Source organism: Calidris pugnax, unplaced genomic scaffold, assembly GCF_001431845.1.
Source record: "Calidris pugnax isolate Ruff unplaced genomic scaffold, ASM143184v1 scaffold4, whole genome shotgun sequence".
Taxonomy (NCBI): domain Eukaryota; kingdom Metazoa; phylum Chordata; class Aves; order Charadriiformes; family Scolopacidae; genus Calidris; species Calidris pugnax.
The window spans coordinates 5,620,524-5,645,729 of record NW_015090781.1 but is presented as its reverse complement, the minus strand read 5'-3'; the positions used below and the strand labels follow the sequence as shown (position 1 = coordinate 5,645,729).

The 25,206-nt window shown below is 41.7% G+C and overlaps 1 protein-coding gene across 4 annotated transcripts in view; it reads left to right on the top strand.

Moving 5' to 3' along the window:
* The window catches only part of LOC106898323 (VPS10 domain-containing receptor SorCS1-like), a 296,409-nt gene that overhangs the window by 256,192 nt on the left and 15,011 nt on the right, over nt 1-25,206 (top strand). For all 4 annotated transcript variants that reach the window (XM_014959531.1, XM_014959524.1, XM_014959514.1 and 1 more), the window contains exons 18-23: nt 605-776; nt 11,424-11,610; nt 16,408-16,541; nt 18,478-18,601; nt 19,617-19,729; nt 22,848-22,979. In XM_014959531.1, coding sequence (XP_014815017.1) covers nt 605-776; nt 11,424-11,610; nt 16,408-16,541; nt 18,478-18,601; nt 19,617-19,729; nt 22,848-22,979 — 862 coding nt within the window. The remainder of the gene's footprint in view (nt 1-604; nt 777-11,423; nt 11,611-16,407; nt 16,542-18,477; nt 18,602-19,616; nt 19,730-22,847; nt 22,980-25,206) is intronic.

Genomic DNA, 25,206 nt, shown 5'->3' with positions numbered 1-25,206 from the left:
GAAGCCAACCAAAGATGCAGTTTAAGTTAAGATATGGATGTCAAACTTCATTTCTGATGCAAGTGATTAAACCAAACAAAGGAATCCAAGCCGTGTTTTGGCATTTTGTACACTGAAAGACAGGCAGAATTTGCTGTTTTCTTCAACTCTCTTATTTCTGTAGCTCTCATGGGTTGCATCTTTAGAGAGAGGTGCCTCACAACTGATGAGAAGAGGAGAGCATGTGAAAAAAGCTGTTAAACTATGCCTCGCAGTATTATAATTGAATACAATTCCATACTGTATGTGTATATCATTTAGTTATAACTTTATATTTATTTACCATGGAACATAGATCATCATATAATTTTATGGCAATCTATTCACAAGTGGTTATGGGTGTGCTATGCAGGAAAATATTACATGCCATTAACAAACAGTATTAACTACTTGTATGTTAGGCACATGAGGAATGCTTGGGTGAGACAGATGCTAAAATATATTTGGGAATCTGTTCCTCCAATCTCCTTAGATTAAAGAAACCTCAAAAATGCCTTCCTGTTCCCGGTTAACCTTGTTACGGTCCCTGTCAGCATCTTGCACAGATTTCTCTTTTCCTTTGCAGGTACCGGAAAGTTGTTTCTAACAACTGCACGGATGGTGTGAGAGAACGGTACACAGCAAAGCCCCAGCAATGTCCTGGCAAAGCCCCCCAGGGCCTTCGCATAATCACAGCTGATGGCAAACTGACAGCAGAACAAGGACACAATGTCACTTTCCTGGTGCAACTGGAAGAGGTGAGCTTTATTTTCACATTGCATCCCAGGCCCCGTGGGTGTATTTGAGTCCGATTCATGCCAGACAAAAGTTTGCTAAGTAGTGAAGAGGTGAATTGAGAGCACGGATAAAGTCAGTCAGCTCCACCATGTTGCTCTGAAATTTAATAGATGATGTATGGAAATAATGAGACCGGAATAATATTGTGGTGCACAGGGTAATAGCTCGGAGAAGTTTGATAAAAACAGGGAATTGGTTTGGTTTGGGAATTTCACAGTTGAACTGGAGAGTGCAGGTTTGAATTCTGATCCCACCCTTACCTGTGCTTTTGACTTCTTGCTGTGTTTGAAACTGAATTTCCATTTTCACTTGCTACTCGCTTTCAACAAACGTGGCCAGAAGTAGATGTGCAGATCTGTCTCCACAACACAAGTTGGTACATAATGTTTTGGCATTTGTGGGTGAAATCTCAAGATGTCATCAGCATTAAGTATGAAATTGATTGCAAATGGGAAGCTGATTCAGACTCTGATCAGAGCCTGTGTTCTCATTAACATTTGTAACTTAACTTCGTATTTTACTGTTCTGCTCCCTCCGTTTCTGAATCTTTAGAAAATAATGCCTGAAATCTTTATGCCTGGGTTGGTTTGTTTGGTTTTTTTTCAGCACTTCTTTATGTAATTTTAGTTGTAGGTTCCCAAATAATAAAACTCACAAAGTAAATATTTTTTCTTTTTCCCTAATCCTATTTGATTTCTTTACATTTCTACCATTCTTCTGTGTAGCTGGCCAATAAATCCTAAACCAGCTCTGCTTTTACACTAGGGCACAATGTACGTCCCTTTACAACTTGGAGCATTCATGGAAATTCCGTCTGATCCCCTCCACAGTAAATGTCATCCGTAGTGAGGAAAGAGAAATGAGAATGACCTCTGGACCTGAGTTTTGTTGGGGGTGTATTAGGGTTTTTACACCTCTATTATTGATGCTTTCCCCAGCAGACAGGTGTCCCAATTTGTAAAGGCAATAACATTTAGTAAATCACATCTACCCTCGAGCAGTTGTTTGACCATTTTCTCCAGAATGAGGTCACTTTATTTCAGTCGTGACAGTCATACAACATTGCTACTGTAGATGCTGTCATAGCAGTATAAACACATCGTTTATTTTGCGTAAATTATTTATTTCTGCGTTTAAAAATGAAGAATAAAAATTCCATACCAAGATTGAAAGTCTTCAGGCTCTTAAAAAAATAATCAAGAAAGGTGTTCTTATATAACCCCAAAAAAAGGCTTCGCTGAGTTGTGTTTCTGTTCTCAGCAAAGTTTTAAAACAGATTGGGAGAAGGAGAAGGGTCATCTGAAGGGTCAGTCACAGAACTATCAAACAATTATGCCAATAGTAAAGAGGGAGAGACGGTCACCCACAGTGTGGGTGGGAAACTCAAGACTCAAGTCCTGCTTTTCCTTCTATGAGTGTTTCAGCTCACGTACCCTGTAAGTGCCCCGAGCACTGTCATACAGAGATCTCCTGTGAATTGCTTTGTCTTTTCTATTGATTCTGATCTTTTTTGATAACCCTGCTTCGGCATTCACCAGTCTGGAAGCAACAACTTCTCCATTAGGAGATGGTGTTTTTCTCATGCTGCATATCAGGGAGCACGTAAAGTATGTTTTGATTAGTGAGTCAGCTTCTGAGGAGGTCTAAAGGGGAACCTTCTTTCAGTATATAGAAGGAAGAGGTTAGAAGTTGCTCTGAGGGCTGAAACAGTATTAATCAACCTCCAGCCTTTCTGATTGCTCTCCCTGCCAGATGAACTTGACCTCCTGCTTCTAGATTTGTCAATATGAAGAGTTTATAGAACAACCAACAAAATTTTTGGGTGAATTGAACCTAATACAACAATGACTTTGGGCTGATATTGCAGCAAAATAAATATTCAACAAAGAGGAAAATTTTGCCCAGCTATATGCAAGCTATAAGAGAATAAACTATGGTTATAGCAGCGGAACTTTATATGCACTGAAGCATTTACCGAATTAACTGTTTCAGTAACAAAAATCACACCACTCACTAGAAAAGTTATACAATGCAGCAAAAGAACAACCACCCTTTTACAGAACAGATATTGATTTCACAGAATCACAGAATAATTGAGGTTGGAAAGGATCTCTGGAGATTGCTTAGTCCAACCCAGCGTCTCAAAGGGAACTTTCTTTTCCTTGCAAACAAGGCAGAGGTATCACAAAACAAGAACTTTCCATTTTCTGCTTAGTTCTGCCCTGCACAAGTGTACAGTATAGTGCAACCCAGGATGATCAGCATCCACAAAACCCGTGCCACTCCATTTTTGTTGAAGGGAAGGCATCAGGCAAGTTAAAAAGACTGGATATGTCTGTGTATTCATGCACAGTTTTTCTCAGTGGCACATGAAGAAAATATGTCCTATTCAACTGTTGCCCCTGGAATGATGGACAGTATTTTTAAGTGCTTAACCCTGGTGGGGATGCTTTCTTTTAGCTTAGTATGTTTCAGAATGTAAAAAAAAAAGTGGCCTTTGCTTATATTGTTGTGCATTCCTCTGAGACAGTTTGAAGCCTTCAGGTTTGCAGAGCTGTTCCATATACTGCAGCCTCTCAGCTCTCTTTTTTGATGCCTATATTCCACTTGACCTGTAAGAAAATAAAATAGTAAGGTGCTGGTGAGCCAAGGCAGGAGAGTTTGTTTGAGATTTGTATTCCTGTTATCTTTCTAGGGCGTTCTGCTCCATCTAAGGACCCACCTGGGTCAGAAAAGAAGAACAAACTGCAGAGGCAGGTTCACTGGAAGCTCTGCAAAGTCACTGCATCTCTGTAGTGGAGGGGTTTGCTAAGAGGGGAAGGAGAAGCAAATGTTGGCAGTAAAAAACTGTGTTCCTTCAGGTATGGGATTCGGGGGCAGCAACCACAGCACAAGGATTTCTTGTAGAGCCTGCTTGTGCCTGTGGAGATGCTGAGGGCTGGGACAGTGTCATTTTGAAAATGGCACAATGTCAGTAAAAGATGTCTGAAGAGAAGAACAAGGACAAGGCATTCCGAAGTGTTCTGCTATTGAAGAAGACACAAAAGGAAAATAATCACTGAAGCCTGTGCAAGTGAAGAAGGGGCAAGCACCAAAACTAGCAAAGAGCATTGCTGATTTCTGAGAGCGGGGATTCTCTAACCCTGACTCACATGAAATTTTCCTGTGAAGCATTTATGTCTGGCAGCTTATAAATATCATTAAAAACAAGAACAACAAAGAACTCATGTTTAAATGATCCGAGTGTAAGAACGTGTGCCAAAGTGCTCTAACTTTCTTGACACCTTTTAGAATTTCTTAAAACTTCTTAAAAACTGTTTGCAAAGTCACCTTGCACTTAATATCTTTGGTTCCACTATTGGAAAGGTTTGTCCAGGTTAGTTCTATTAATCCTATAATCATCCTGATATTCTTACTGGGTGACAACAGACAGGAAGCACCAATGTATTTTTTTTATGGAAGTGGTTAATAAGCATACCATACTTATGCTGGTAAATTTGCTCTTAAATTTCCATTGAGCTAAGCAGAATAGCAGCACGGGAGAAAATTAGTTATGCTTAAAAGCAAATTTTCCCAATGCTTCAAAGTGCAGCCAGCTTAAAGGTTAATGCTTTGTCCCGACCTGGGTTGTATGCACAGACCTATGGCTGGTACCTCTCACTGCAGCATTCAACAACAAATTTGTTTCTCAACCTAAACAAGAGGAATCCTTACTTTATTTTTGCACAGCAACAAAAGAAACCTAAAGCCAAAAATTACAAAGCCGTTTTTCCTACTGAAGCTCTTCAACCCAATGTCCCTGACATATTTTGCTGCTCTGTTGTAGAAAATAGAGGAATTTTATTAAGTGGGTGTTGTTTCTGCGTGCCTTCCTCATCCTATGGTGATGCAGATCTCCTGCCTGTCACAAACCCAATTGTTATTTTTGTGTTTGAGTTATTTGTATGAACATCAGACACTTGTGCTGGCCGTACTGCTCCAGCAGAGACACCGAAAGCTGCAGCCTCCAGAGCAGGGCTGCTCAACACAATGGCTTTCAAACTTGTTTCATCTGATTGCTCATACATCTTTGCTGAGGAAATGGACGGTAAAGACATTCAGGGCAGAAAGGTTCAGGGCTTTGGCTGTTTCATTACAGATAATTCACAGAGAAACTGCCGTCTCTAATTTATTTTTTATCTTGATAAAATGACAGCCAAAAGTCTTTGACTTTCCAGGCCTTCCTCAGTTCTCACTTGACAAAGTCACTCCACTGGGAGTAGATCTTGGTTACTTTTGATTACTTGCTGCTGCTATATGATGCTTGGATTAGACTAATATGTGGGGAAAGCTCATTTGTTCCTACAGTACAGGCCACGGGCTAGAATTCAGGCAATCTGAACTCATTCCTGAACTGCACTCTGAGCTCCTTCTGTGTGACCTTGAGTAACAGGCTTAACCTTTCTGCTTTTTTATTCCCTCATTTGAAAATAGAGCTTTGCTTTCTCCCTCGTGCCATCCATACTTTTCATTTGTGTGCTGAATAATAAGTCCAGAGAGCTCTCTCTTACCAAGTGAATGTACAAATGGAGCCCTGTGTTTCCTAAAGACCATGATGGTTTTCTCTAGTGGCGGTGTTAATAAATGGCTGTACAAGGTACATTGTGTATCTTGTGTACCAGGTACATTCAGTGAGCTTGGGGATCCTGCTGGGGAGACAATATTATTAGCATTTCCCACCTCAGCACTGTCGTTCAGTGCAATTCAGCTTTCAACTCAGCTGAAGTCTCTGGAGATGAGCTTAGCGTTTGGATTGTTTTGATTGTTGTTGTACCCAAATCAAAGATGCGGAGCTAGTAGGACTTAAAAGCATAGTCTGTATTTTTTCATGGTATCCTACTGTGTTCCCTCTTTTGGTATCACAAGTTAGTTAGTAATGATTACAGAAATCCGAAACCTTCATCCTAAATTTCAGTGCACACGCTGAATCATGGCTGTTTGTCTTACTAACACCACCACATTGCTGTTAATAATACACAGACATAGATCAGTACCTCCCCTCCCCCATACCACCATCATCTGAATTATAATTGCATTTTCTGTGTTACTGATGATGACAAGCTGGTTGGGAGAAATCAGAGCCTTTCATGCATTTTTAAATTTACTGCTGAAATTCAATGAAAATATATGAAAGTTGACCTCGCCTTCGTGATGACACACAGCACCACAGTCTTCTAATGCACCTCCAGTCACACAAGTTGAATTATTCTGCATTATCCTGAGAGGCTGTACTTACTGATTCCTGTGGAGCACAGATCCAGTCCTGTAGAAAAAGCTCAGAGCTGAGTCTAGCTGGCACAACCAACAGTCAGAATGAATTATTTGATTAGTACAATTAACTGTTTTGGTGCAGAAAAAGAAACACGTGAAAAGCGTCAAGATATTTGCTCTGATAAAAGACAGATTTCTATTCAGTTTCTGATCTTAGAAAGTTAAGAGCACCTCTCTGAAAGCAGGAATTTACACAGGAAAACATATTTTTCAGTACTTGATCAAGTTGGACTTGAATGTCAGTTTAAAATTAAGCGTATGCTTTAAACAGAGCTAGCTAAAGTTATTTCATGTGTAGATATTCAGTTGCAATGGAAATATCTGTGATGGATGTTTTCTGATAGTGACAGGAAAATGCCAAAGAGGGAAAAGGTTTAATCTAAAGAAAGCAGAGAACATTAATCCATGAACACAATCCAACAAAACAGCAGTGTCTGTCTCTTGCAAAGGATAATTAAATCCATTATCAACATCTGTAAGGAAGACGCACGAGTTGGTGCATAATTGAGACTTAAAAATTAAATCTGAAACATGGGAACCAAAATTAAAAACCTTGAACTGCATTTCATTGTTTTAATACCTCAATTTAGACACAAATACTGGAATTCTAATAAGGAAAATTCACTATTACAATCTTCTGGGCAAGATTCAGACAGAGTGTTTGAGAGAGAATCCTGCTAGGTGGGTCTCACACCTCACATACACCAAAATACTGAGAGCTGCATAAAAGTAATCGAAATGTAAAGATATTTTTGGAAGCTGTTTCTTTATATACCCTGAGGCTGGAAGCTTCACAGATTTTTTGGGAAGCATCCTGGTCTTCTGTATGCTCTAGACTTTTGTTCTTTTGGCAAGATAAAGGAAAGATGTGCATTTGGCTTGGTGGAGGGGGCTGGGGGGGTAGGAGAGAGGGGAATCTTTTGTTTATGCTTGGAAATCCCCTGGACATTTAATGAGAAAATACCTTAGAAAACACTAAAATTCTGATTTACATTTTAGTATTAAATTTTTATTGGTAAAGGGCATAATAGGCCTTGGGAAACTTGTTTTTCATTTCTGGGGCTTCTTTTCAGGCTAAAAGGAATACTCATTTGATTAAAGTTCAGCATATGCTTAAATCTTTGGCTGGACTAAAGCCTTTATCAAGATTGCAGTGTACTTCAGGTTATATCCAAGCCTGTGCATGTTGCATACACCTAGTACAAGGTAAAAACCATCCATCAAAAGAACTCATTTTTTCAGCTATTGTAATTGGTTGCTGACTGGCTTAATGTGATTAAAATGCAGGAGCTGAATGCAGAGAGATCACCACAAGCAGCCAACTTGGCAAATTTCTGCCTTAATGCCTAAGAGCACCGGCATTAAAGATCTCTTACACCAAAGGCCAGAGAGATTCCCCAAAGACATCTCGGTGCCGATCGCATCCAAGTGCTTCTCTGTGGGTGCAGAAGTAACCAGGGAGTTCTGTGTCTGCCTTCATCGAGCTAAAAGCTTCAGAAAGCTCTGATCACGTAGTATTGGACTTGTGAAAGTGACAAGGAGAAGCTGGAAAAAGCAACAGGATAGATTTTTGCGAGATGTGTGTATATCATATGCATCAGATTGTTGCAAAACAGAACTTCTCTTGGTAAAACAGCCGCTTGCAAATGGCTCTGGGGGAGCTGGCTGAGACACAGCCAGCTGGGGTGGATGTAGATGGGGTGTGGGCTGTAAGGGAAGTGTTTTGATTTTGGCTCACCTGCTTTCTCTTCCCATCTTACTCTGCCCGTGCTCTTACCTGGCACGGATGAAACATTAGAACAAGTCAAAACACAGTCTCTTTGTTTCCCCGACTTCTTTTCTCTCCCTTCCTAAGCTAGAATTCTCCGAAAATGCCACATTTTGAAAAGCTGACATTTAGAAGTGTTATAGCCTGGATCTTACTGAATGGAAAATGTATTTCCAGTTCAAACGGTTTTAAAACAAAACAGGAAAGGCCAAGACAAATGAAAAAGACTGGGGGAACAGCAGCTGAAGCTCTTCTCCAGTTAGATTTTCAGATGTCTCTGTCAGCATCTTTTCTCCCTGGGGAATTTGGAAGAAAAATTGAAATCTAAATCTTGCATGCCTTAGAAACAGCTCCCTTCCCTGGCAGCACCTGTAGACACCATGGGTTTCATGGTTATGGAGAAAATGAAGACAAGAGAAAAAGCCTTCATTAGAGCCCAAATTTTGACATTTGCAGAAACAGGGCTGTTCTAAAATGCTGTCACCTTTCTCATCTTCCTCTGCTCTCTCAAACACACAGAGGAATATATCTCAACCTGAAATATCCTTAAACTGCATGACCTTAAGTCTACCCAGAGACGATGAAGCCAGCAGGGTCACTATGGTGATGCAGTTTTAACCATGTGGACAGCTCTTTTCCCAGCAGTATGGCTTTACTGAGAAATGTTCAAAGACATCATATCTTTTTTAGTAACAAAAGATGACTAAAACCCTAGTGATGATGGACTTAGGGGAATTGGGTGAGCATCTAAGGATACTTCAGAGATCTCTGTCTTTGGTCTGAGTCCAGCACCTTACTTGAGAGAATATATTCCCTCTCTGAAAGGGATTCAGAGATGATGAGCTCCTGTATGCTCACCTCTGACTGTGGAGGCATGTCTCATTTGATGCCTCCTGTTGGCTCCACCAAACAGTCAGGAATGCCCAAGCCACTGCATCATGTTTGAAACTGCACATCTTCTTTCAAGTAGCTCAACGAAAGACACAGCTCTGCGTTCTTAATGGTTCTTCATAAGGACTAGCATGCTCCCCCTAATTTCATCCTCTGTGTAACACAGGCAGGAGCCCTTGCCTCAGTGATTTGTGTCTCAAAGAAGAACTTAAGCAAGTGCTTAAACTTCTAGTAAAGCATACAAAGGAGAATTTGCTAAGAGAATTTGCTAATTTGCTAATGCAAACGTACTTTGCATTGCTGAAGCACCTTTCTCAGGTTTGACAATACACCACTGAAAACTCCAAATGTTACCAAGTGAATTACTAAGAGAAACTTGGTTAAGAACTACCCAAGGGTTTAATGTGCAAGATCCCCATGTTTCTTTCTACAAGGTTGGCCTTCTCACTAATGTCTCAGCACCTCAGGGTTCCTTTGCCCTTGCTGGTGCTCTCAGAGAGGATAACAGGGAGTTGCTGTCTGTGTCTTCCAGACACCAGGAAAGAAATGGCATGAGATACCTGTAGGAACCCCCAGACATGTGTCTCTGTCAAGGGATCTCTTTCCCCTGTCATACCCTCAGTCTGGGATCCTCCAGAACAAAGCAACAGCTATTCTTGTCCCATCCATATGGAAGCAACTGAGCTTCCAGCAGGGTTCAGGGCAGTGTAATGCCTGTATCTTTAGCCTATAAAAAGAGAGCATCTGAGAAAGTTTGTCTGTCTTGCCATCCCCAGATATAGCTCTTGTCCTCCTGCTTTCCAGTAAGGAAAGCCTCCTCTATTTCTGCCTTCACAACAAGTTATTAAAAAAGACTGAGAGAGCATAAGGAATGTAAAATTTACATTACAACTCCCTCCCATATTCACACACATATTTTCCTTTCTGATACAGAATCCTGCCCGATGCCAACCATTTACACAGGTATGTTTCATTCCAGTTGGGCATCCAAAGGACTGTTTCTCTCAAGGGAAAAAAAATAAAATACAATAATAATAATAAAAAAAAAGTCCAGAAAAGGAAACCAAACCAAAGCAAATTAAATCTCCTTTCAGCCAATTTCATGAACTGCCTTCAGCTATTAATTTACCGGCACTCTTCCAGACAGTGGCAGCTGCTTCAGCACGCCAGCCTGTGGAGTGAGCTGCTCCATGGCAACAGCCAGCAAGCGTGAACATACCCAGCATAAGCATCATTCAGAGCCACTGAGGGGGGACTTTCAAATGGAGCAAGAACGTTTAAAGTTAAGACAAGGTACTGCATCTTACCTGGAAGGGAGAGGATCATTAGCAACCACGGTTGTTATATAGGTCGGTGTAGGCTGACCTATTCGGCTGTCAGAAATTGCCCTTAGCATTGGTGTGTCACTGTCCTGTGATATGAGAAATCTTACAGGTGTTTCTAGAGTGTGAGACACCAGTTATAGTGATTTTTTTTCTTTTTTTGTATACAAGCTTGACTCACTTCTCTGTCTTTTAAACGTGCTTGAAACAAAAAAATTTTTCTCGTCTGTAAAGCAAAATAAGGTAATGACATCTCCCCCCTCTTTGGGGTTTTAAAAGCCTTTTAGTGCTGGGTGACTCTGAGTTGACAAAGCTCCATACACCAGACTGGAATACAGTTTCAGGAGTGGGAAGATTAAAACCTGTTTTTAAGATTGTTTTACATTAGCAGATCCCTGTTCTGGTATGGAGAATACGGATCCCCGATAACCTTGCCTTTTGGTTTGTGGTGGGGCTTTGTTTTGGTGTTGTTTTTTTTTGTTTTGTTTTGTTTCCTAACTGTGATATTTATTTATTATAACATTTCTGAAACATACTAGATTACCAGGCCAGGAGACTAATGTCAGGAAGTGGCAGTCTGAATTATACCACATGCTGGGATTATCTCTAGGCAGAAGGAGAAGAGTTTAATCAGCTCTGTCAATTCATTAGCCCTTCCCTTCTGAGGCAGGCACAAAGGGTCCCACTTAGTGTCAGTAGCGTTCATAGCAGTTCTGAAATAAATACAAATTCAGCTCATTTTAAATCAGGCCACTGAGCAAGTCATAAGATGCTGTAAGCTGTCGTTATCATGTGAAGCTGAAGCGGTTCTTTTGACACCCCACCACTTTGATACAGTTGACCCTTCCCCGAGGACTTCTCAGTTTTATCTTTCTGCTTTTTATGGTTTTAAATAGAGAAGTTCACAATGTGAGTTGTTCCAAAGACCCCTGAGGCAGTCTCAATAGCTACCCATGTCCCGAGCACTTGCTGAGACGAGCATCATTCCACACTACAGCCCTGCTCTTCACTATAAGGAAACCCAGGGGAAGGAGCCACTAATATTTTCCAGAAGATCCCCTACTTCCCTGGAAATTAGGAAAGCAGGGCTACAGCACAGGCCTTGGAGAACACCTGTGTGGCTAAGTCAGCCTCAAGAGGGGAGTCATTTTTTCTCCACTGACTACTGAGCAAGTTGATGAAGTGACCACCTTTCCTCTGGTAACGTCAGACCATGTGATTGTCCTCCAGTTATGGTCTGGGTCACCCCACTGATCTAGTCTTTCTCAAAAAAAAGCAGAGTCTATTCTGACCCTTTCTCTTTTCTGTTGCCACAGGGAGACCTCCAGAGATCACTCATTCAGGTGGATTTTGGAGATGGCATTGCTGTGTCCTATGCCAATCTCAGCTCAACAGAAGATGGGATCAAGCACATCTACCAGAACGTGGGCATATTCCGAGTGACCGTGCTGGTGGAAAACAGCCTGGGATCTGACAACGCTGTCCTGTACCTGCATGTAACGTGTATGTATGTTCATACTCATTAGCTTCTGTCCTTCTTTAAAAATTACTCATCCTTAGAGATGACATCTGGGGCTTTGCAGCTGGGAGCAGTGACAGGATAGGACGAGTGTTTGTCTGTCCTCCAGCAGAGGACTCCAGACTGAGAGGTGCCACAGGCAATAGTGCCATTTGCTTTTTAAAGCATGTTCAACCTCTTAATTTGGGTAGTCTAACTTGAGACACCACAAAGGAGTGGCCAACCCTGTCTGAAATTCACCTTCATTAGCATGTTTACAGTTCCAGGAAAACAAAGATATCCAGGATTTTTAATCACTTCTAAAAACCTTGACTTTAACTTTGTATATGTGTTTTGCCCTCTAACAAAATACAACCAGTCTGGGATGGAAACCAGTGCATTTCAGTCTTTCTGTTGTCATAGAAACCAAAATCTTAGTGTTAAAGAGTATTACAAGAAAAAATATTATCTTCACATTGCTCTTCCGCTGTTCTTTTTAACCTTTTTATACTTCAGCTGTCTCTGATTTACAACTGAAATGTTTCCCAAGTCCCTGCATAAAACCAGCAATGTGCTCTTTCATATTTATTCTAGCGCATGGTTATGAACCCAAAGGGTCAACCTATTACTGAAATTCCATAACATCCCTTATGGATTTTGTTTGAGGCTGTTGTTTCTTTATACAATGGGGTTTTTTTTGTTGATTATTTATGTTTTCAACGGTGTGCCTGTGTGCCAGATTTACTGGGGAAAAAAAAAAAAAGGAAATTCCAGAACTTTAAGTTATACTTAGAGAAATACTACTTACCCACTACCAAATTAACTCCACATATTGTCTAGGTAATTTAGCAAGTTCTGTATACTTTAACTTCAGTTTTGGAGTTACATGCACGAGAGCAGCTGCTTCTTCAGGGGAAGAGGGCAACTTTTTAATGGTGCATCGTCATATCAACAGATGGGAGCAGTGGGAGGTACAGCTGTGGGAGACAGGAGGTTTAGGAGGGAGCACTAGAGAAGCAGGAGCAAATACCTCCCTGAATGCCTCCCTTCAAAAAGACCTTTGGTTCACGATCGTAGTGTACCACTTATGATTCCCTAACCTGATAGATCCTGCTCTGTGCCAAACTTTTATTTCACATAATCCTTCAGCACACCACATGTTTGCAAAACTCATAGTACCTTGCAAAAATAACTGTACTAATAATTAGTGTATTGTGAATCTCAGGGTTTTGATTTGAGGGCTTAGCCTGTATCACGTCTGTGCTGAGGCACTGGTGCATCAAGGTGAATTCTCAGCTTTTAGACAGCTACTGATTAATTATTTTTGTTTTAATGTTACTTAAGTATCACTCTCAGTAGGGTAGAGAAAAAGACCTTTGCTCAGTATAGACATTTATACACTTGTGTGTGATTTCTTCAGTTCTGGAGTCGTATCTAGTTTGCCTCCCTGTGTGCACACGGGTAATTATCACGGGAGCTGCTGCAGGCTCTGAATGCAGAAATCCCCCTCCCACTGCTGCTGGTTATGAAAGTCATCTCAACAGGAGCCGTGGTCTTTTTTTTTTTTTTTTTTCCCCTCTTTGTAAAGGTCATTGGAAACAAATGGAGAAGTGTTTTGGTGGTTGATATTTCGCAGGAGGTTCTGACAGCCTTGTGCGAGCAGGTTTTGTAATCGCTCGCTGTCTGACAAAAGACAATTCCAGGGGGACCATTGCACACCCTCAGTCTATCTGCAAAGTAATGAGGCCACGTGAAGCAACTACTGCTTTCTCATGCAACAACCACAAAATGGAAGGAGAAGGCAGGTGTCCAATCTTCACTCTCACTCATAGTGGCTTCCTGGCTTATAGCTGGTTTAATCCATTTTCTAGGGCATTGAAGGCTTAAGAACCATTTTGATTGTTTTAGCAGAGAGAGGAACAATATTCAGATGTGTTCGTGTGACTGAGCAGCTGATGGTGTATCCTTCTGTGTTGTGTGTAGGTAATGCCAGCACGGGGCTTAAATACTGCATGATCATTGCAACCAGGCCCAGGTTATACTTGCCTGACCCCCTGGAGAAGCAACAGCTCTAAGGGATAAGAAGTTCCACCTAAACATGAGGAGGAACTTCTTTCCTTTGAGGGTGGCAGAGCCCTGGAACAGACTACCCAGGCAGGTGGTGGAGTCTCCTTCTCTGGAGACATTCAACACCCTCCTGGACATGTTCCTGTACAACCTGCTCTGGGTGGACCTGCTCTGGCAGGGGGTTGGACTAGATGATCTCCAGAGGTCCCTTCCAACCCCATGTGATTCTGTGGTGTGTCTCACCTTTCTCTACATGAATTAGGGACGACTTCAAAAGAGGTTGCAGACCAAGCATGGTGCCACCCAGACTAGCAATAGATTTGCTGAGGACAGAGATGTACAGTAAACCCAGTCCCCTCCAGAGCCTAACACCCAGATCCACAAAAGTTTCTAAATCCTATTTAAACGCTTGCGTTGCCACTCAGCTCTCTGAGGACTATTCTGTTTGGGGTGTATGAGCTTGGCTTTTGGGGAGGTTTGAAAAAATACCTGTCCTTGCAGTAGACCCACATGCTGTCCTGCTGAGATCCACAGGAAGCAGCGTGCAACCTGAAGACATTCCAGAGAGTTTTGGGAAGGGCTACTACCTGGGTGACCCATTGTAAGGTCAAGTCTCTGTCCCATCTCCTCACCCCGTGGCAGCTGTGGGGCCAGTGCACAGTAGCAGTGCCTCGTGCTGCAGGTGGTCCAGGGATCTGGAAATGCAGGTTATTGTGAGGCAGGAGCATTTCGGAGTGTATGGAAAGTAAATTTTATATAAACTGCTTCTCCAACCAACAGGCTGTCCCTGAACTGCCCTGTCAGGTCAAAAATTTCCCTGGAAAAGTCGGTTATGCGTTCATCTGAATGCTTCGGAATAACATCGCCTGCCTAAGTGGAGCTTTTGAAAAGCATCTCCCTTTCTCTTCTCTGAGACTTGTACAGGTTTCTCCCTGGGGCAGGAGAAGGTCTGCAGTCTCCATGGGCCTGCAGGAAGCTCAGAAATGAATTCTCCTGAATTCTCTTTAAATTTACTCGGGAGAAAGCAGTCTCCCGCCAAGCTGAGGGCCTATCCGGAGTGAGCTATCCCCATCTGCTGGCCAGAGAAGAGCTCAGCATTTCAGCCACTTTGACCCATCAGCTAAGAGCACACAAATGCTCAGGTGGAATTGGCTTGCATGAGCCATTCTTCCACTTTCTTTCCTAGCTGGCATGTGGTGGAGGTACAAGGAGGTGCTGGGCTCTCTCTCCAGTGCAAGATCATTTGAGGTGTTTTCAGAGCAGCTGTCACCTCGTCCACTGTTAGGAAATATATTCCTGCAGAAGGCTGCGCTGACATTGGGCACCCAGCAAATATCCCAAAGGATACCAGAGCTGCAAAATGTTTAGCCTGGGAAGTTGCTGTTTTTCAGGTCTCAGCGTCTTTCCAAGAGCAAGCACGGCCCAGTCACAGAAGTGTGTCTGAGCAGGGGAATGCCATCATAATCCTAAGAGTGAAATCCTGGCTTTTTGTGAATTTTCAAGAACACTGAGTGCTGATTATAAAAGGAAAAATGAACCATGGTAGAAGGCTTTGGTTAGTCTGATCATGGATGACTCCTAATTGGGCTGTGTCAGGTTAAGCAGCAGCTGTACCTACATCCCAGAGAAAGCTGCCTTTCAGTAATGAGTCAGGAACACTGGTCCTTGTTTATGCTGCCGTTGTTTGTATAGACTGATTTGGGAGAATTTTTCCACGTGTCTCCCTGCCTGTGTGTGCTGTATAGAGGTACAGAGTACTTGCTCCAAATGTGTGGTGTTCCTTTAGGTTGAAAAGCAAGGATTAAGTGGTGATACATGCATGGGATATGTCCTGAAAAATCCTCTCATGAATTATAGAAGATCCTCTGGCAATGCATCTTAACTCCATATGGCCAATGCAATTGATCCTCCCAAGCTGTGGTCACTGGTTCTCATCACCAGGGAGCTCGCAGATGTAGGACGTGTAGATGTGGCCTTAATTTGTTTAAGAAACCCATGTTCCCGTGTCACCTGGAGTTTCTTTCTTTTTCTTTCTCTGTCATTCTCAGAACAATTGCTTTGTTCTCTAAGTGAACAGCCAGAACACATTTTAAAAAATAATCTATAGGACAAGATGTAACAACAAAGGCCCATCTGTCTCCAGGAGATGGGAAATGTGTAACCCTGGGCATAATGTCACTTGTCGAATGAATTATGTTCTGTATATACTAAAGAAATAGAAAAGTTTATTGAGGAAAAGGAGGGAGTATAAGGTAACATTAAAATAAAGGCATTCAGAGAATAGCTGCCTTCAGACAGAGTTTCAGCTGATATAAATAGATACACCACTGCTGAAGTTCACCGAATTGTAGCAGCTTGCATTAGCAGAGAAGCTTCGTGTCCACTGAAGCCATTTGTCCTGCTCATTCTTACATCTTCCTGGTGAAGGCCACATTCATATACCAGGGCTCTGCCCCTGTTGTTTAAATTGTATAGAATGTCCCTGAGTATATGATGCTTATGCAGTAGAGAGTCCAAGTTTTTGAGCTCTATGTACAGGGGTAGATTGTGTTCTATGAGGAACAGATTTAAGCTTGCCTCTCTAGAAATGGTACCAAGCCAAAACATTGTCACCCCCCACAGTGATTTGAAGGACTTCTCTCCCCTAAACCAATGGATATCTCCTCAGTTCCCTTCTCCCCCAGGTTGACATTTCAGAGGGAGGGAAGACTCACCTGCTGCTTCTGTCTCTGCAGGCCCCTTGGAACATGTTCACTTATCTCTACCATTTGTCACCACAAAGAACAAGGAGGTCAACGCCACGGCAGTACTGTGGCCAAGCCAAGTGGGAACACTTACTTACATCTGGTGGTTTGGGAACAACACAGAGGTTTGTATTTCCTATGGACTGAGATCAAAATAATCCTGGAGGAGCTTTCTGAGTGAGGAGGGAGGGAGAGAGGGGTCTGGGAACGCTTCTAAGTAGTCACACACACAAGAAAATTATAAACCAGAGACTGAGAGACAAGTGGTTTTTTCATGTACCAACACTGCAATGTAAGAAGTGCTTCATGTTTGTTACTGGGACTTAGCTGTAGGGTTTATTGCCATTTCATGCAAATTGCCAGTAGCTTTCTCCCTGCATTTACATCCAAGGTGGATGTAGTCAATCAAAATCTGGAAGAGTTTCTAGTGTATTTTTCCCCACCCTCCCTTCTTCAGTAACAACAACAACAAAACTTGGGGAATTCAGGCTTTTTTCTAGGAAGCTGACCTTTCAAACCGAAGCCGTTTTTATACCTGGAACTGATTTTACATAGCCCTAGAGTTTAAACCTCGTTTCTCTAGTGACTAATAAGAGAAGAGACTGACATTAGTTCTTTGCCTCCCTTTAAATATGCTGAGCCCAATTCTGAGCTCCCACACTCTATGCTAAACCACACGTGCAAGAAGACCTTATTATCATGTGCTACCAGTGGTTAAAATGGTTCCCAACACACCTCCCTGCCTCTGGGCTCTGCCCAGATGTGAGGACAGCACGCACCACGTTCTCCTGCCTCTATGATTGCAGTGTTGGTAAATCCGCACAGGCATTACAACTGTTATTTTATGCATCGTTGTGGCTGAAGAACCCAGAGACCCTAATTAGTTTCTTGTGGGAGATATTCTTATGGATTTTGGAGAGCCAAGAGGGACCTTCAGCCAGAGGTGGTTATCTTCTGTATAGTGCAGGTCAGAGGGTTTCATCAGTTACTCTCTGCTTTATTTAACTCTTTGTGATTATGGCAGAATGTGAATTTTTGTTGGTTTTGTTTTATGTTAATAATTTCCCTCAGATGATGGCGAATTCACTGCTTCTCTTTCTTACCCTCTCCCCCAACTATTTCCCTGCAGCTAATTATCCTGAGCATTAAACACATGCACTGTGTTTGTAGTCTGAATTTACCTAGCTTCAGTTTCAAGCTGTTGGATCTTGTTATGCCTTTGTATGCAGATTAAAGAGCTCTCTGTACTATCAGAATCATCTCCCCCTAGAGGTACTTACAGGCTGTGATTGTCACCTTTTAACCTTCCCTCTGATCCGCTAAGCTCATAAGTGATCAGACTTGGTCTAACTGTTCTCATTGAAGTGAGAGTTTTACTCCAGACTACAATGGGGACAGAGTTTGGCTTCGTACTGGGTGCTTTGAAGATCTCACCCAGAGTTCATTAATAAGTGAAAACAGAAGTTAGGGCAGAGACTGCTGAAAGGAGGCACAATTCATTTGTAAACTGGTTGGCACAGCAAAGCAAGCCGAGGGGATCTGTGTCCTCTCTAAGCACCATCACTGTCCAAAAATGACAGCTTCCTGCCTACAGATAACATGGGGGAACAACTGAGAAATCTTAATTTGCCTCCTCATTCTGTCACAACCTCCTTAAGCTACCTTAAACAAATCACTGACAGCTTGATCTGGGAAAGGAGTGTGACACCTGAGCAGTGAGTCTTGCTGGCCCTCATGTTAGGGTCTCTAGGGAGTGCAGCAAAGATGGACACTTTAACGTGGGATCCAGAACACCCAGCATGCTAAGTAGGAAGGAAATGCTGGGATCTTGAAATTTAGCTTCGTTGGAAATTATAGTACCTTACTTTGACCTTCAGGAGGACATCCCCATCTGGATCCCTGGGCCCTCCCCTGAAAATAGGCTTCCATGTCATGGGACGCCTTCTATTGTCTCAAGTTTCCAAGCTGGATCTGACTCCCCAAACCATCCCAACAAGCTAGAGAGCCAAACTCATTTTCCTTTCCAGCCCAATTAACTTAATTTCTCCTTTTCTGATATAGCCACTGATCACACTGGAAGGAAGCATCACATTCACATTTTCTGTGGAAGGAATGAACACCATCACCGTTCAGGTCGCAGCAGGAAACACCATTCTTCAGGATACAAAGACTATTGCTGTGTATGGTGAGCTCTTCCTCCTTCATTTCACGTAGGATTCTCCATAGTCAAGAACTAGAGAGTCAGGTTAGCTGGCAGCAACGTGAGGTCTTTACTCCGGGATGCTTTGAGTGAGATTATAAGGTCAGTTCCAGTGTTATCAGTTCAGCATAGCATCTCTGAAGGCCACTGTGTGACATTAGTCCAGACTGAGGTGATTGCAGAACATGGCTCTCCTTCCCAGAGCCCCCTGCATCTGCTCTATCAGTATTTGGTCATCCTACATGATTGTCAAAATGTTAGGTTGTTTTGCGAGCTGGTTTTCCCTCTTCTTGGCCAGTAGAGGCCTCTTAACTCATTCAAAAGCTGCACAGCGTGAGCGTGAAAGAAAAATCAATGCTGTGTGCTGCAGTTCTGTACAGAAATCTGTACCAATTTGAATTGTATTTAGGCCTCAAAAGGCGTTAAGGCACACAAATATTGTATAGCATACAGTATCTTAGACTTAGTGTAGTCTAAGAACCACTAGGAATCCAAGTTTTAGGTGTTTCTACTAAGCATGTGGTCTCAGTGATCAGCGTGAGATCTCAGTGAACAGCAACAGAGATTAAGAGGCCCATTTGCCAAGGCTAGTCCTCTCCCAGTCTTTATCCCTGTCTCCTTCCAGTTAATATTTCAGGTGTTGGTGGCATTTCTGTGACGTTAAAATCACAGCTTCTTTCACAGGGCTTCCCTGTTTCAGAAGTCAAGATTAAAGTAGCATTTCAATTACGACCCTAACCCAGCTCCCTTTCCAGTGCTCTTCATCCACTGAAATGAGGACTGATCACCCTTTTTGGTTCTGTGACACTCACGCAGTGGATCTCTTAGATTCTCCAAATCTCTCAGTGAATCTCTCAGACACACTGCTGGATTCTCTGACAGTCTGTGCATCACCCACAGGTTGATTAAGCAAAACATGAGCTGCAGCACGTTCTCCCCACTGGTTTGGCATTGGGGCATTTCACAGTCTCTGCTCACCACCGTGTCATTTTATCTGCAGAGCAATTTCAGTCCTTGCGGCTTTCGTTCTCTGCAAACCTGGATGACTACAATCCAGATATCCCAGAGTGGAGAAGGGACATCAGTAGAGTAGTCAAGAGAGCTCTGGTGGAGGTAAGTAGTGTGCATAACCTGTGTTACAATGGTTCTCATTTCTCCTTTGTGCCTACAATAAGACTGGATCAGCTATTCTCTCAATGTGTCGCTCTGTTTCTACCAACTATAAAAGGAGGCTAGTGTTTGAGGCCAGAATCCTAAATTTTAGACAGATGAAATCCCATACTATGATAATCTGGTGCTCAGAGTTCATTCAGTTCATCCTTTTTAATGACAGTGGATTATATGGAGTATTTCTGAGAAAGGAGCATATAGAAAACAAATTACTTATACCTACCTATAGCTGTACAAATATCTTTACTGCCACTTAGCAATTCTTAGTTCTTTTACAGCTATTCTTACAAAGTGGTGGAAAGCAGTGCTATTCTAATGGAATTACAAATATGCTGTAGGAAACCTAGGAGACCAAAAGGAAAACATTTTTACTACAGAGAAGAGCAGCACAGTAAGTGCTTTATGTCTTTAACATAGCGTGAGGTTCCTGGGTCAGGATTGGATGCTATTTGTCCCATCAACACTATGGAGAAGCTCTGAAGTTCCTTCTTTAAATGTGGAAGAGAATGTCATAAAAATATTCTTCTGTGGCTAAATATTTGTATTTCAAACTGAGAGGCTAAGAAAAGTTAGAAGACACAGCTGGGGTTCCTCAGCTCAGCAGAAAAATAGTGAAAGGAACTGTTTGAAACACGGTTTCTCTTTTTTTTTTTAATATAAATACTCAGATTTTTAAAGGATACAAGGCTTGTAGACATTATTAGCAAGCTTATACAATAATTTGTGGCATCATCTGTGCAAAAAGACTGGAAAGACACCGTGTGCTGATCGTGTGCACACAAACTTGTCTGGGTTGTTTCTGAGATTTTTTTCTTCAATTTCCTCAAAAGACAGGAGGAGAGGAGAAAAGGGGAAAAAAAAGAATATTTTTCTGGAGCTTGTTCTTCTGACTTATTTATGTCTGTATCAAGTATTCAAGGATCCATATATCTTCAAGATGAATTTTTAGAATATAAACAACTCAATAAAACAAAATCAAGCCATAAAAAAAGGATTATAAAACTACAGTACCCAGGCTACATTCCAAAAGCAGAGCACTGGGAACACAAAGAGTCTTTTGTTGTTTGAGTAAAAAAAAAATTAAAAATTGATAGCTAATTATCCCTCTTTATATAACTAAATGATTCACCTTAAACAAGACTTCATGAGAAGTTGCTGTAAAAATTAAAGATAAACCCAATAGATTTCCACAGCAATTAAGTAAACTGTATAAAAATGAGTTGAATAACTAAATAATTCAATAGGAAATTATGGCTGCGCTATAGAATTTTTATGAACTTTTATTAAAGTATTATATTCTTGTTACAGAGTACCTTAGACTTGGATAAAAATTCTGCATAAGAAATTATAGTTCTCTACTAAAATCTGATCTTCTTGCTAAGTAGGGATAATTTCAGATTATCATAAAATATCCTATTTTGTATTATGATCATAATTATTTGCTCACATCATTGATTTTCTGAGTCCTGTCTCCCGCTTTTGATGAAGAAGACAAGAACGAACTGAGTAGATCAGCCAAAAGCTTCCAGACAAAAAAAAAAACATTCCCAGCCTCAGAAAATGAAGACTTTCCATTAACTGGTAATACTGTGTCTTTTTCTTGACATGTTAAAACATCCTCTTAGGCAAGCACAAACAGTGCAAGCCCTGGCTTGCAAAAAATACCCAACAAAACAACTTGGAGAGAATATACAAGATCTTTATACTGTTATAGGTTTTTTTCTAAATCCACATTAAAAAACCTAAAATCAACAGCAACAAAACCACGTGCTTTTCCTTGGTGTGCAATAGAGGGGAATGGTTCCATTTTCACAGCTCCTCGGGGCGTTCCCTGGGCTGGCAGCAGTCACACATGGGATAGCCCCAGAAACAGCTCGGGCAATGGTGATGTGTAATCAGTTCTGCTGACTCCTTGTCCTCTGTCCATCGTTTCCTTCAATGAGCAGCTGGTCCATGTCTTTGCCTCTGAAATACTAAGGAGAAGAATTCATGAGTTTTAAGTCCAATTAATGTCTGAGGGTTGCGAGTCCTGACAGTGGGAGAAACTCTGTGCTGCTTCCAGCTGCTATGGTCTGCCCTTATATCTGAGGGCACCTTTTTTTTTTTCCCTTTAAAAATAACGTACTAAATTCAGCACTTGGAAACCTAAGATTTAAATCAAAACCTTGAGATTTAAATGCATTTGCCGGATAATCTGTAACACAAAGAGGCAATGGAGGCAGATACAGAAAACTATGTTTCTCCTTCTTTTGGCTCACAAAACTTCCTGAAGGCCAAACTAGCTCCTTTTCTGGAGAAGATCTCTGCAATTTCATTGTGTAATGTCATGATAACAGCAGCTGAAACCCATGACCAGAGATGACTGTGTGGTACTTTTTTCTGAATTTTGGCTAATTTGTGTTGAAGAGGGATTTGGATTTAAACTGGTTGCTTAAGATTTTCAGCCAAGAAGATAAAAAAAAGAAGAATTTGCACATTAACATCTTTAACACCTAAAGTTACAAAAAAAAAAGTTCCTTATTAACTTGTGGAGTTGACCCAGGATGTGAACTGTGAGAATTTGTTTGGCTTTGGAGATTCAAACTTGATTCATCATTTTCTCTCTCCCTGAGTCTCCACAAGGCTTTTAAGATGTTTTGACTAATCACACCTCTAGAGTGCAGTTCTGCCCATATACCTTGCCCTTTAACATGCAGCTTCTTACCATTGACTAAATGAGGAACCCGAAGGGCTAACTTGGGATAGTCAGATAACTTTAAAATAGCTAAAAGCAAATTGTACCAAGTGCAACTGTTATTTAGTAGCTCCTCTTAGAATGTCTGATTTTCACTTTTGCCTTTTAACCCTACATATTTTACCGGAGAACATAGTAAAATAGCTTAGATCAGGAAATTATTAATTCCTGACTTTTCACCTGCAGTGGATTTTAACAAGATTCTCCCTGTTGTACCAGATATACCCTACATCATTTTTATAAGTACTACGATGCCTTAGCAAAGAAGCTGTCAGCTTTCAGTGCCATCCCCACTGTTTATCTGTCCATTAATTGTCTATATATCAGGCAACAGGTATTTCAAGCAAGCATATTCTGGTCGCAGTGCTCCCCGGTCTGCCCACGTCTGCTGAACTCTTCATTTTACCATATCAAGATGCTACAGGAGAAAAAAAAAGAAAAGCAGCAGACCTAGAGCAGGTATTGTGTCTATTACTTGGAGACATGTATGGTTCTGCATTTGTGTACATGTATAGATATATATATATATATATATGGGATTTCCAAGACAGGATAGAAAGAATAATTGTGGTACAAATGAATCTGATTCGCTGGGGTATAAAGAATGACTGTGGTACATGCTGCATCCTCTTTGGGGTTTTTTTTTGGTTGGTATTTTGTGGTGGTTTTGTTAAGTTTTTTTCCCCTGGAAACATGGCTTGGAGCTGTATATAGGAGTAGAGACTCCCTTTTGGGTTTCCTCAGTAGTGTTAAATTGGCATAAATTTCTGCGATATCACATCTGTCCCTTAGAAGTTCTGTTCTACTTCATGGAATTAGGGAGAAAACTGAAAGGGGACAGATCCTGACAACATGGATGGGAGTAGCTTCATAAGGCAAAGTTAATGAGGCTGTCAAGAGTCTGAGAAAGCACTGGAGGACAGGGCTGGGTGGCAGACCTAGGCAGATCAATACTTCATTACTTTAAGGCACAGGGATGGGGTTGGATTGTCTGCCTGCCCTCTCCATGATGCTGGCAGTGGGGTTCAGCCCCTCTGGATTGTTTTGGCTGTGCAAGGCTGAAGCAGGTTATGACAACTGGAGGACTATATCTCCCTGCAGACCCAAAAGGTCCTTCCCACCAGGTGGGCCTGGCATGATTAGGATTAAAAGATACAACACTGTGCTGGGCAAAAATCCTGAAGTAGCACTCGGATTCCAGGGTCAAAGGTAACTAACCCTGAGTGAAACACCACTGTAACTCTGCCTCTACATACAGAATGTCCATGGCTCAAGCAGACATACCCCGTGTAGGTATGGGCTAGATGAGCATTGGGGTAGAGGGTGTCATCAGCTCACAAATCTGAGTGTCAGTGCTATGGTGAAATCCTCGGCATTACTGGATGCCTGCTAACCAGGGGGTGGCATAAGGAATTTAGTGTTTCTCTTTGTATTTGTCCCTCAATTTGTGAATGAGTAAAGTCTTCCATCAGTGAATGTAGCAACGGTATCTTCCCTTTCTTTTATTCTTGTTTCCTAATAGCCTTTTCATCTGCCTGACCTCTTATTTGCTGTTGCAATTGCCTCTTGCAGTGGTAAAGCCTTGTTAACTTAGCCGTGGGCTTCAAACCACTAGGTCACCCATATTCTTAAACTTTCCCTTGCTCAGCATCCTTAGTCGTCATCTTTTTTTGACAAATGACCTTCCTCTGCAATTTTCACTACCCATGTAATAAACAAAAAAGATGGAGATTTACAGCTCTGCAAAACCTTTCCTCCCTTTTCTTCTTCATCCCACTTCTCTTTTCCCCCATCACAAATTGGCAAGGAAGCAAGTCCATAAACTTTCAGATTTACATCTGACCCAGCTCCCCTCCAGCATGCAGCAGCTTATTGTATTTTGCCAATTACTCCCTCTCTTTGTCCCTTTCTTTTTCCCCCTTGTAAAAACAAGTCTCTGTGGCTGTAGAGAAAGGAAGCCCTGACAGTGCTCTCATGACCATTTTTATGGACAAAAAGAAATGTCGTTTTCAACAAAACTCCAGCAACTTCTCTGGCATCCTGCAGGGTCCAAATGGTAACTTTTGAAGACAGATAAACTACTTTCTATTTGCAGCCAGCTGTTTCTTGAGGAGAAGTATCTCCCCTGCTCCCATCAGGGTGATCAGAATGTTTTTCTTACTAGTCTGCAGTTACTGCAATCCACTTCCTAGTTACTCCAGTAGAAAATGGCATTATATTCAATGGAAACTGCCTAATGAGGGCTCCAATGGGTGTCTCTGCCCTCAGCTCTGAAGCATATTCTGATACTGTTCCTGTTTGTCATCCATTTGGCCTGTAATCCCTTTCCCAAAGTGTTTCAGAGCCCATTCAACAGCTTCTCCCTGTGCCTGAAGTCACTGGGATCAGTACTCGGAGCAGATGTTTTTGCCAATGACAGCTTAAGTTGCTTCTTAGGTACTTCATGATGTATAGTGTTCTTTTCTGGTAGGAACAGAAATATGTTTTGTGTTCATGAGCAAACAACAAGCTATTCAGAGGCATGTATGTGAGTTTCTGTGTTTGCAGGTGCACACCCAAAGGAGTTATAGTTCTGAATGATTTTTTTCTAATTTCAAAGATAAACTTCAAAGCATACAGGAACAAAATGGAAATAGCTTGCACGAACACTGCAGTGGAGTTTCTTAAGGAAGCACTTAATTACATA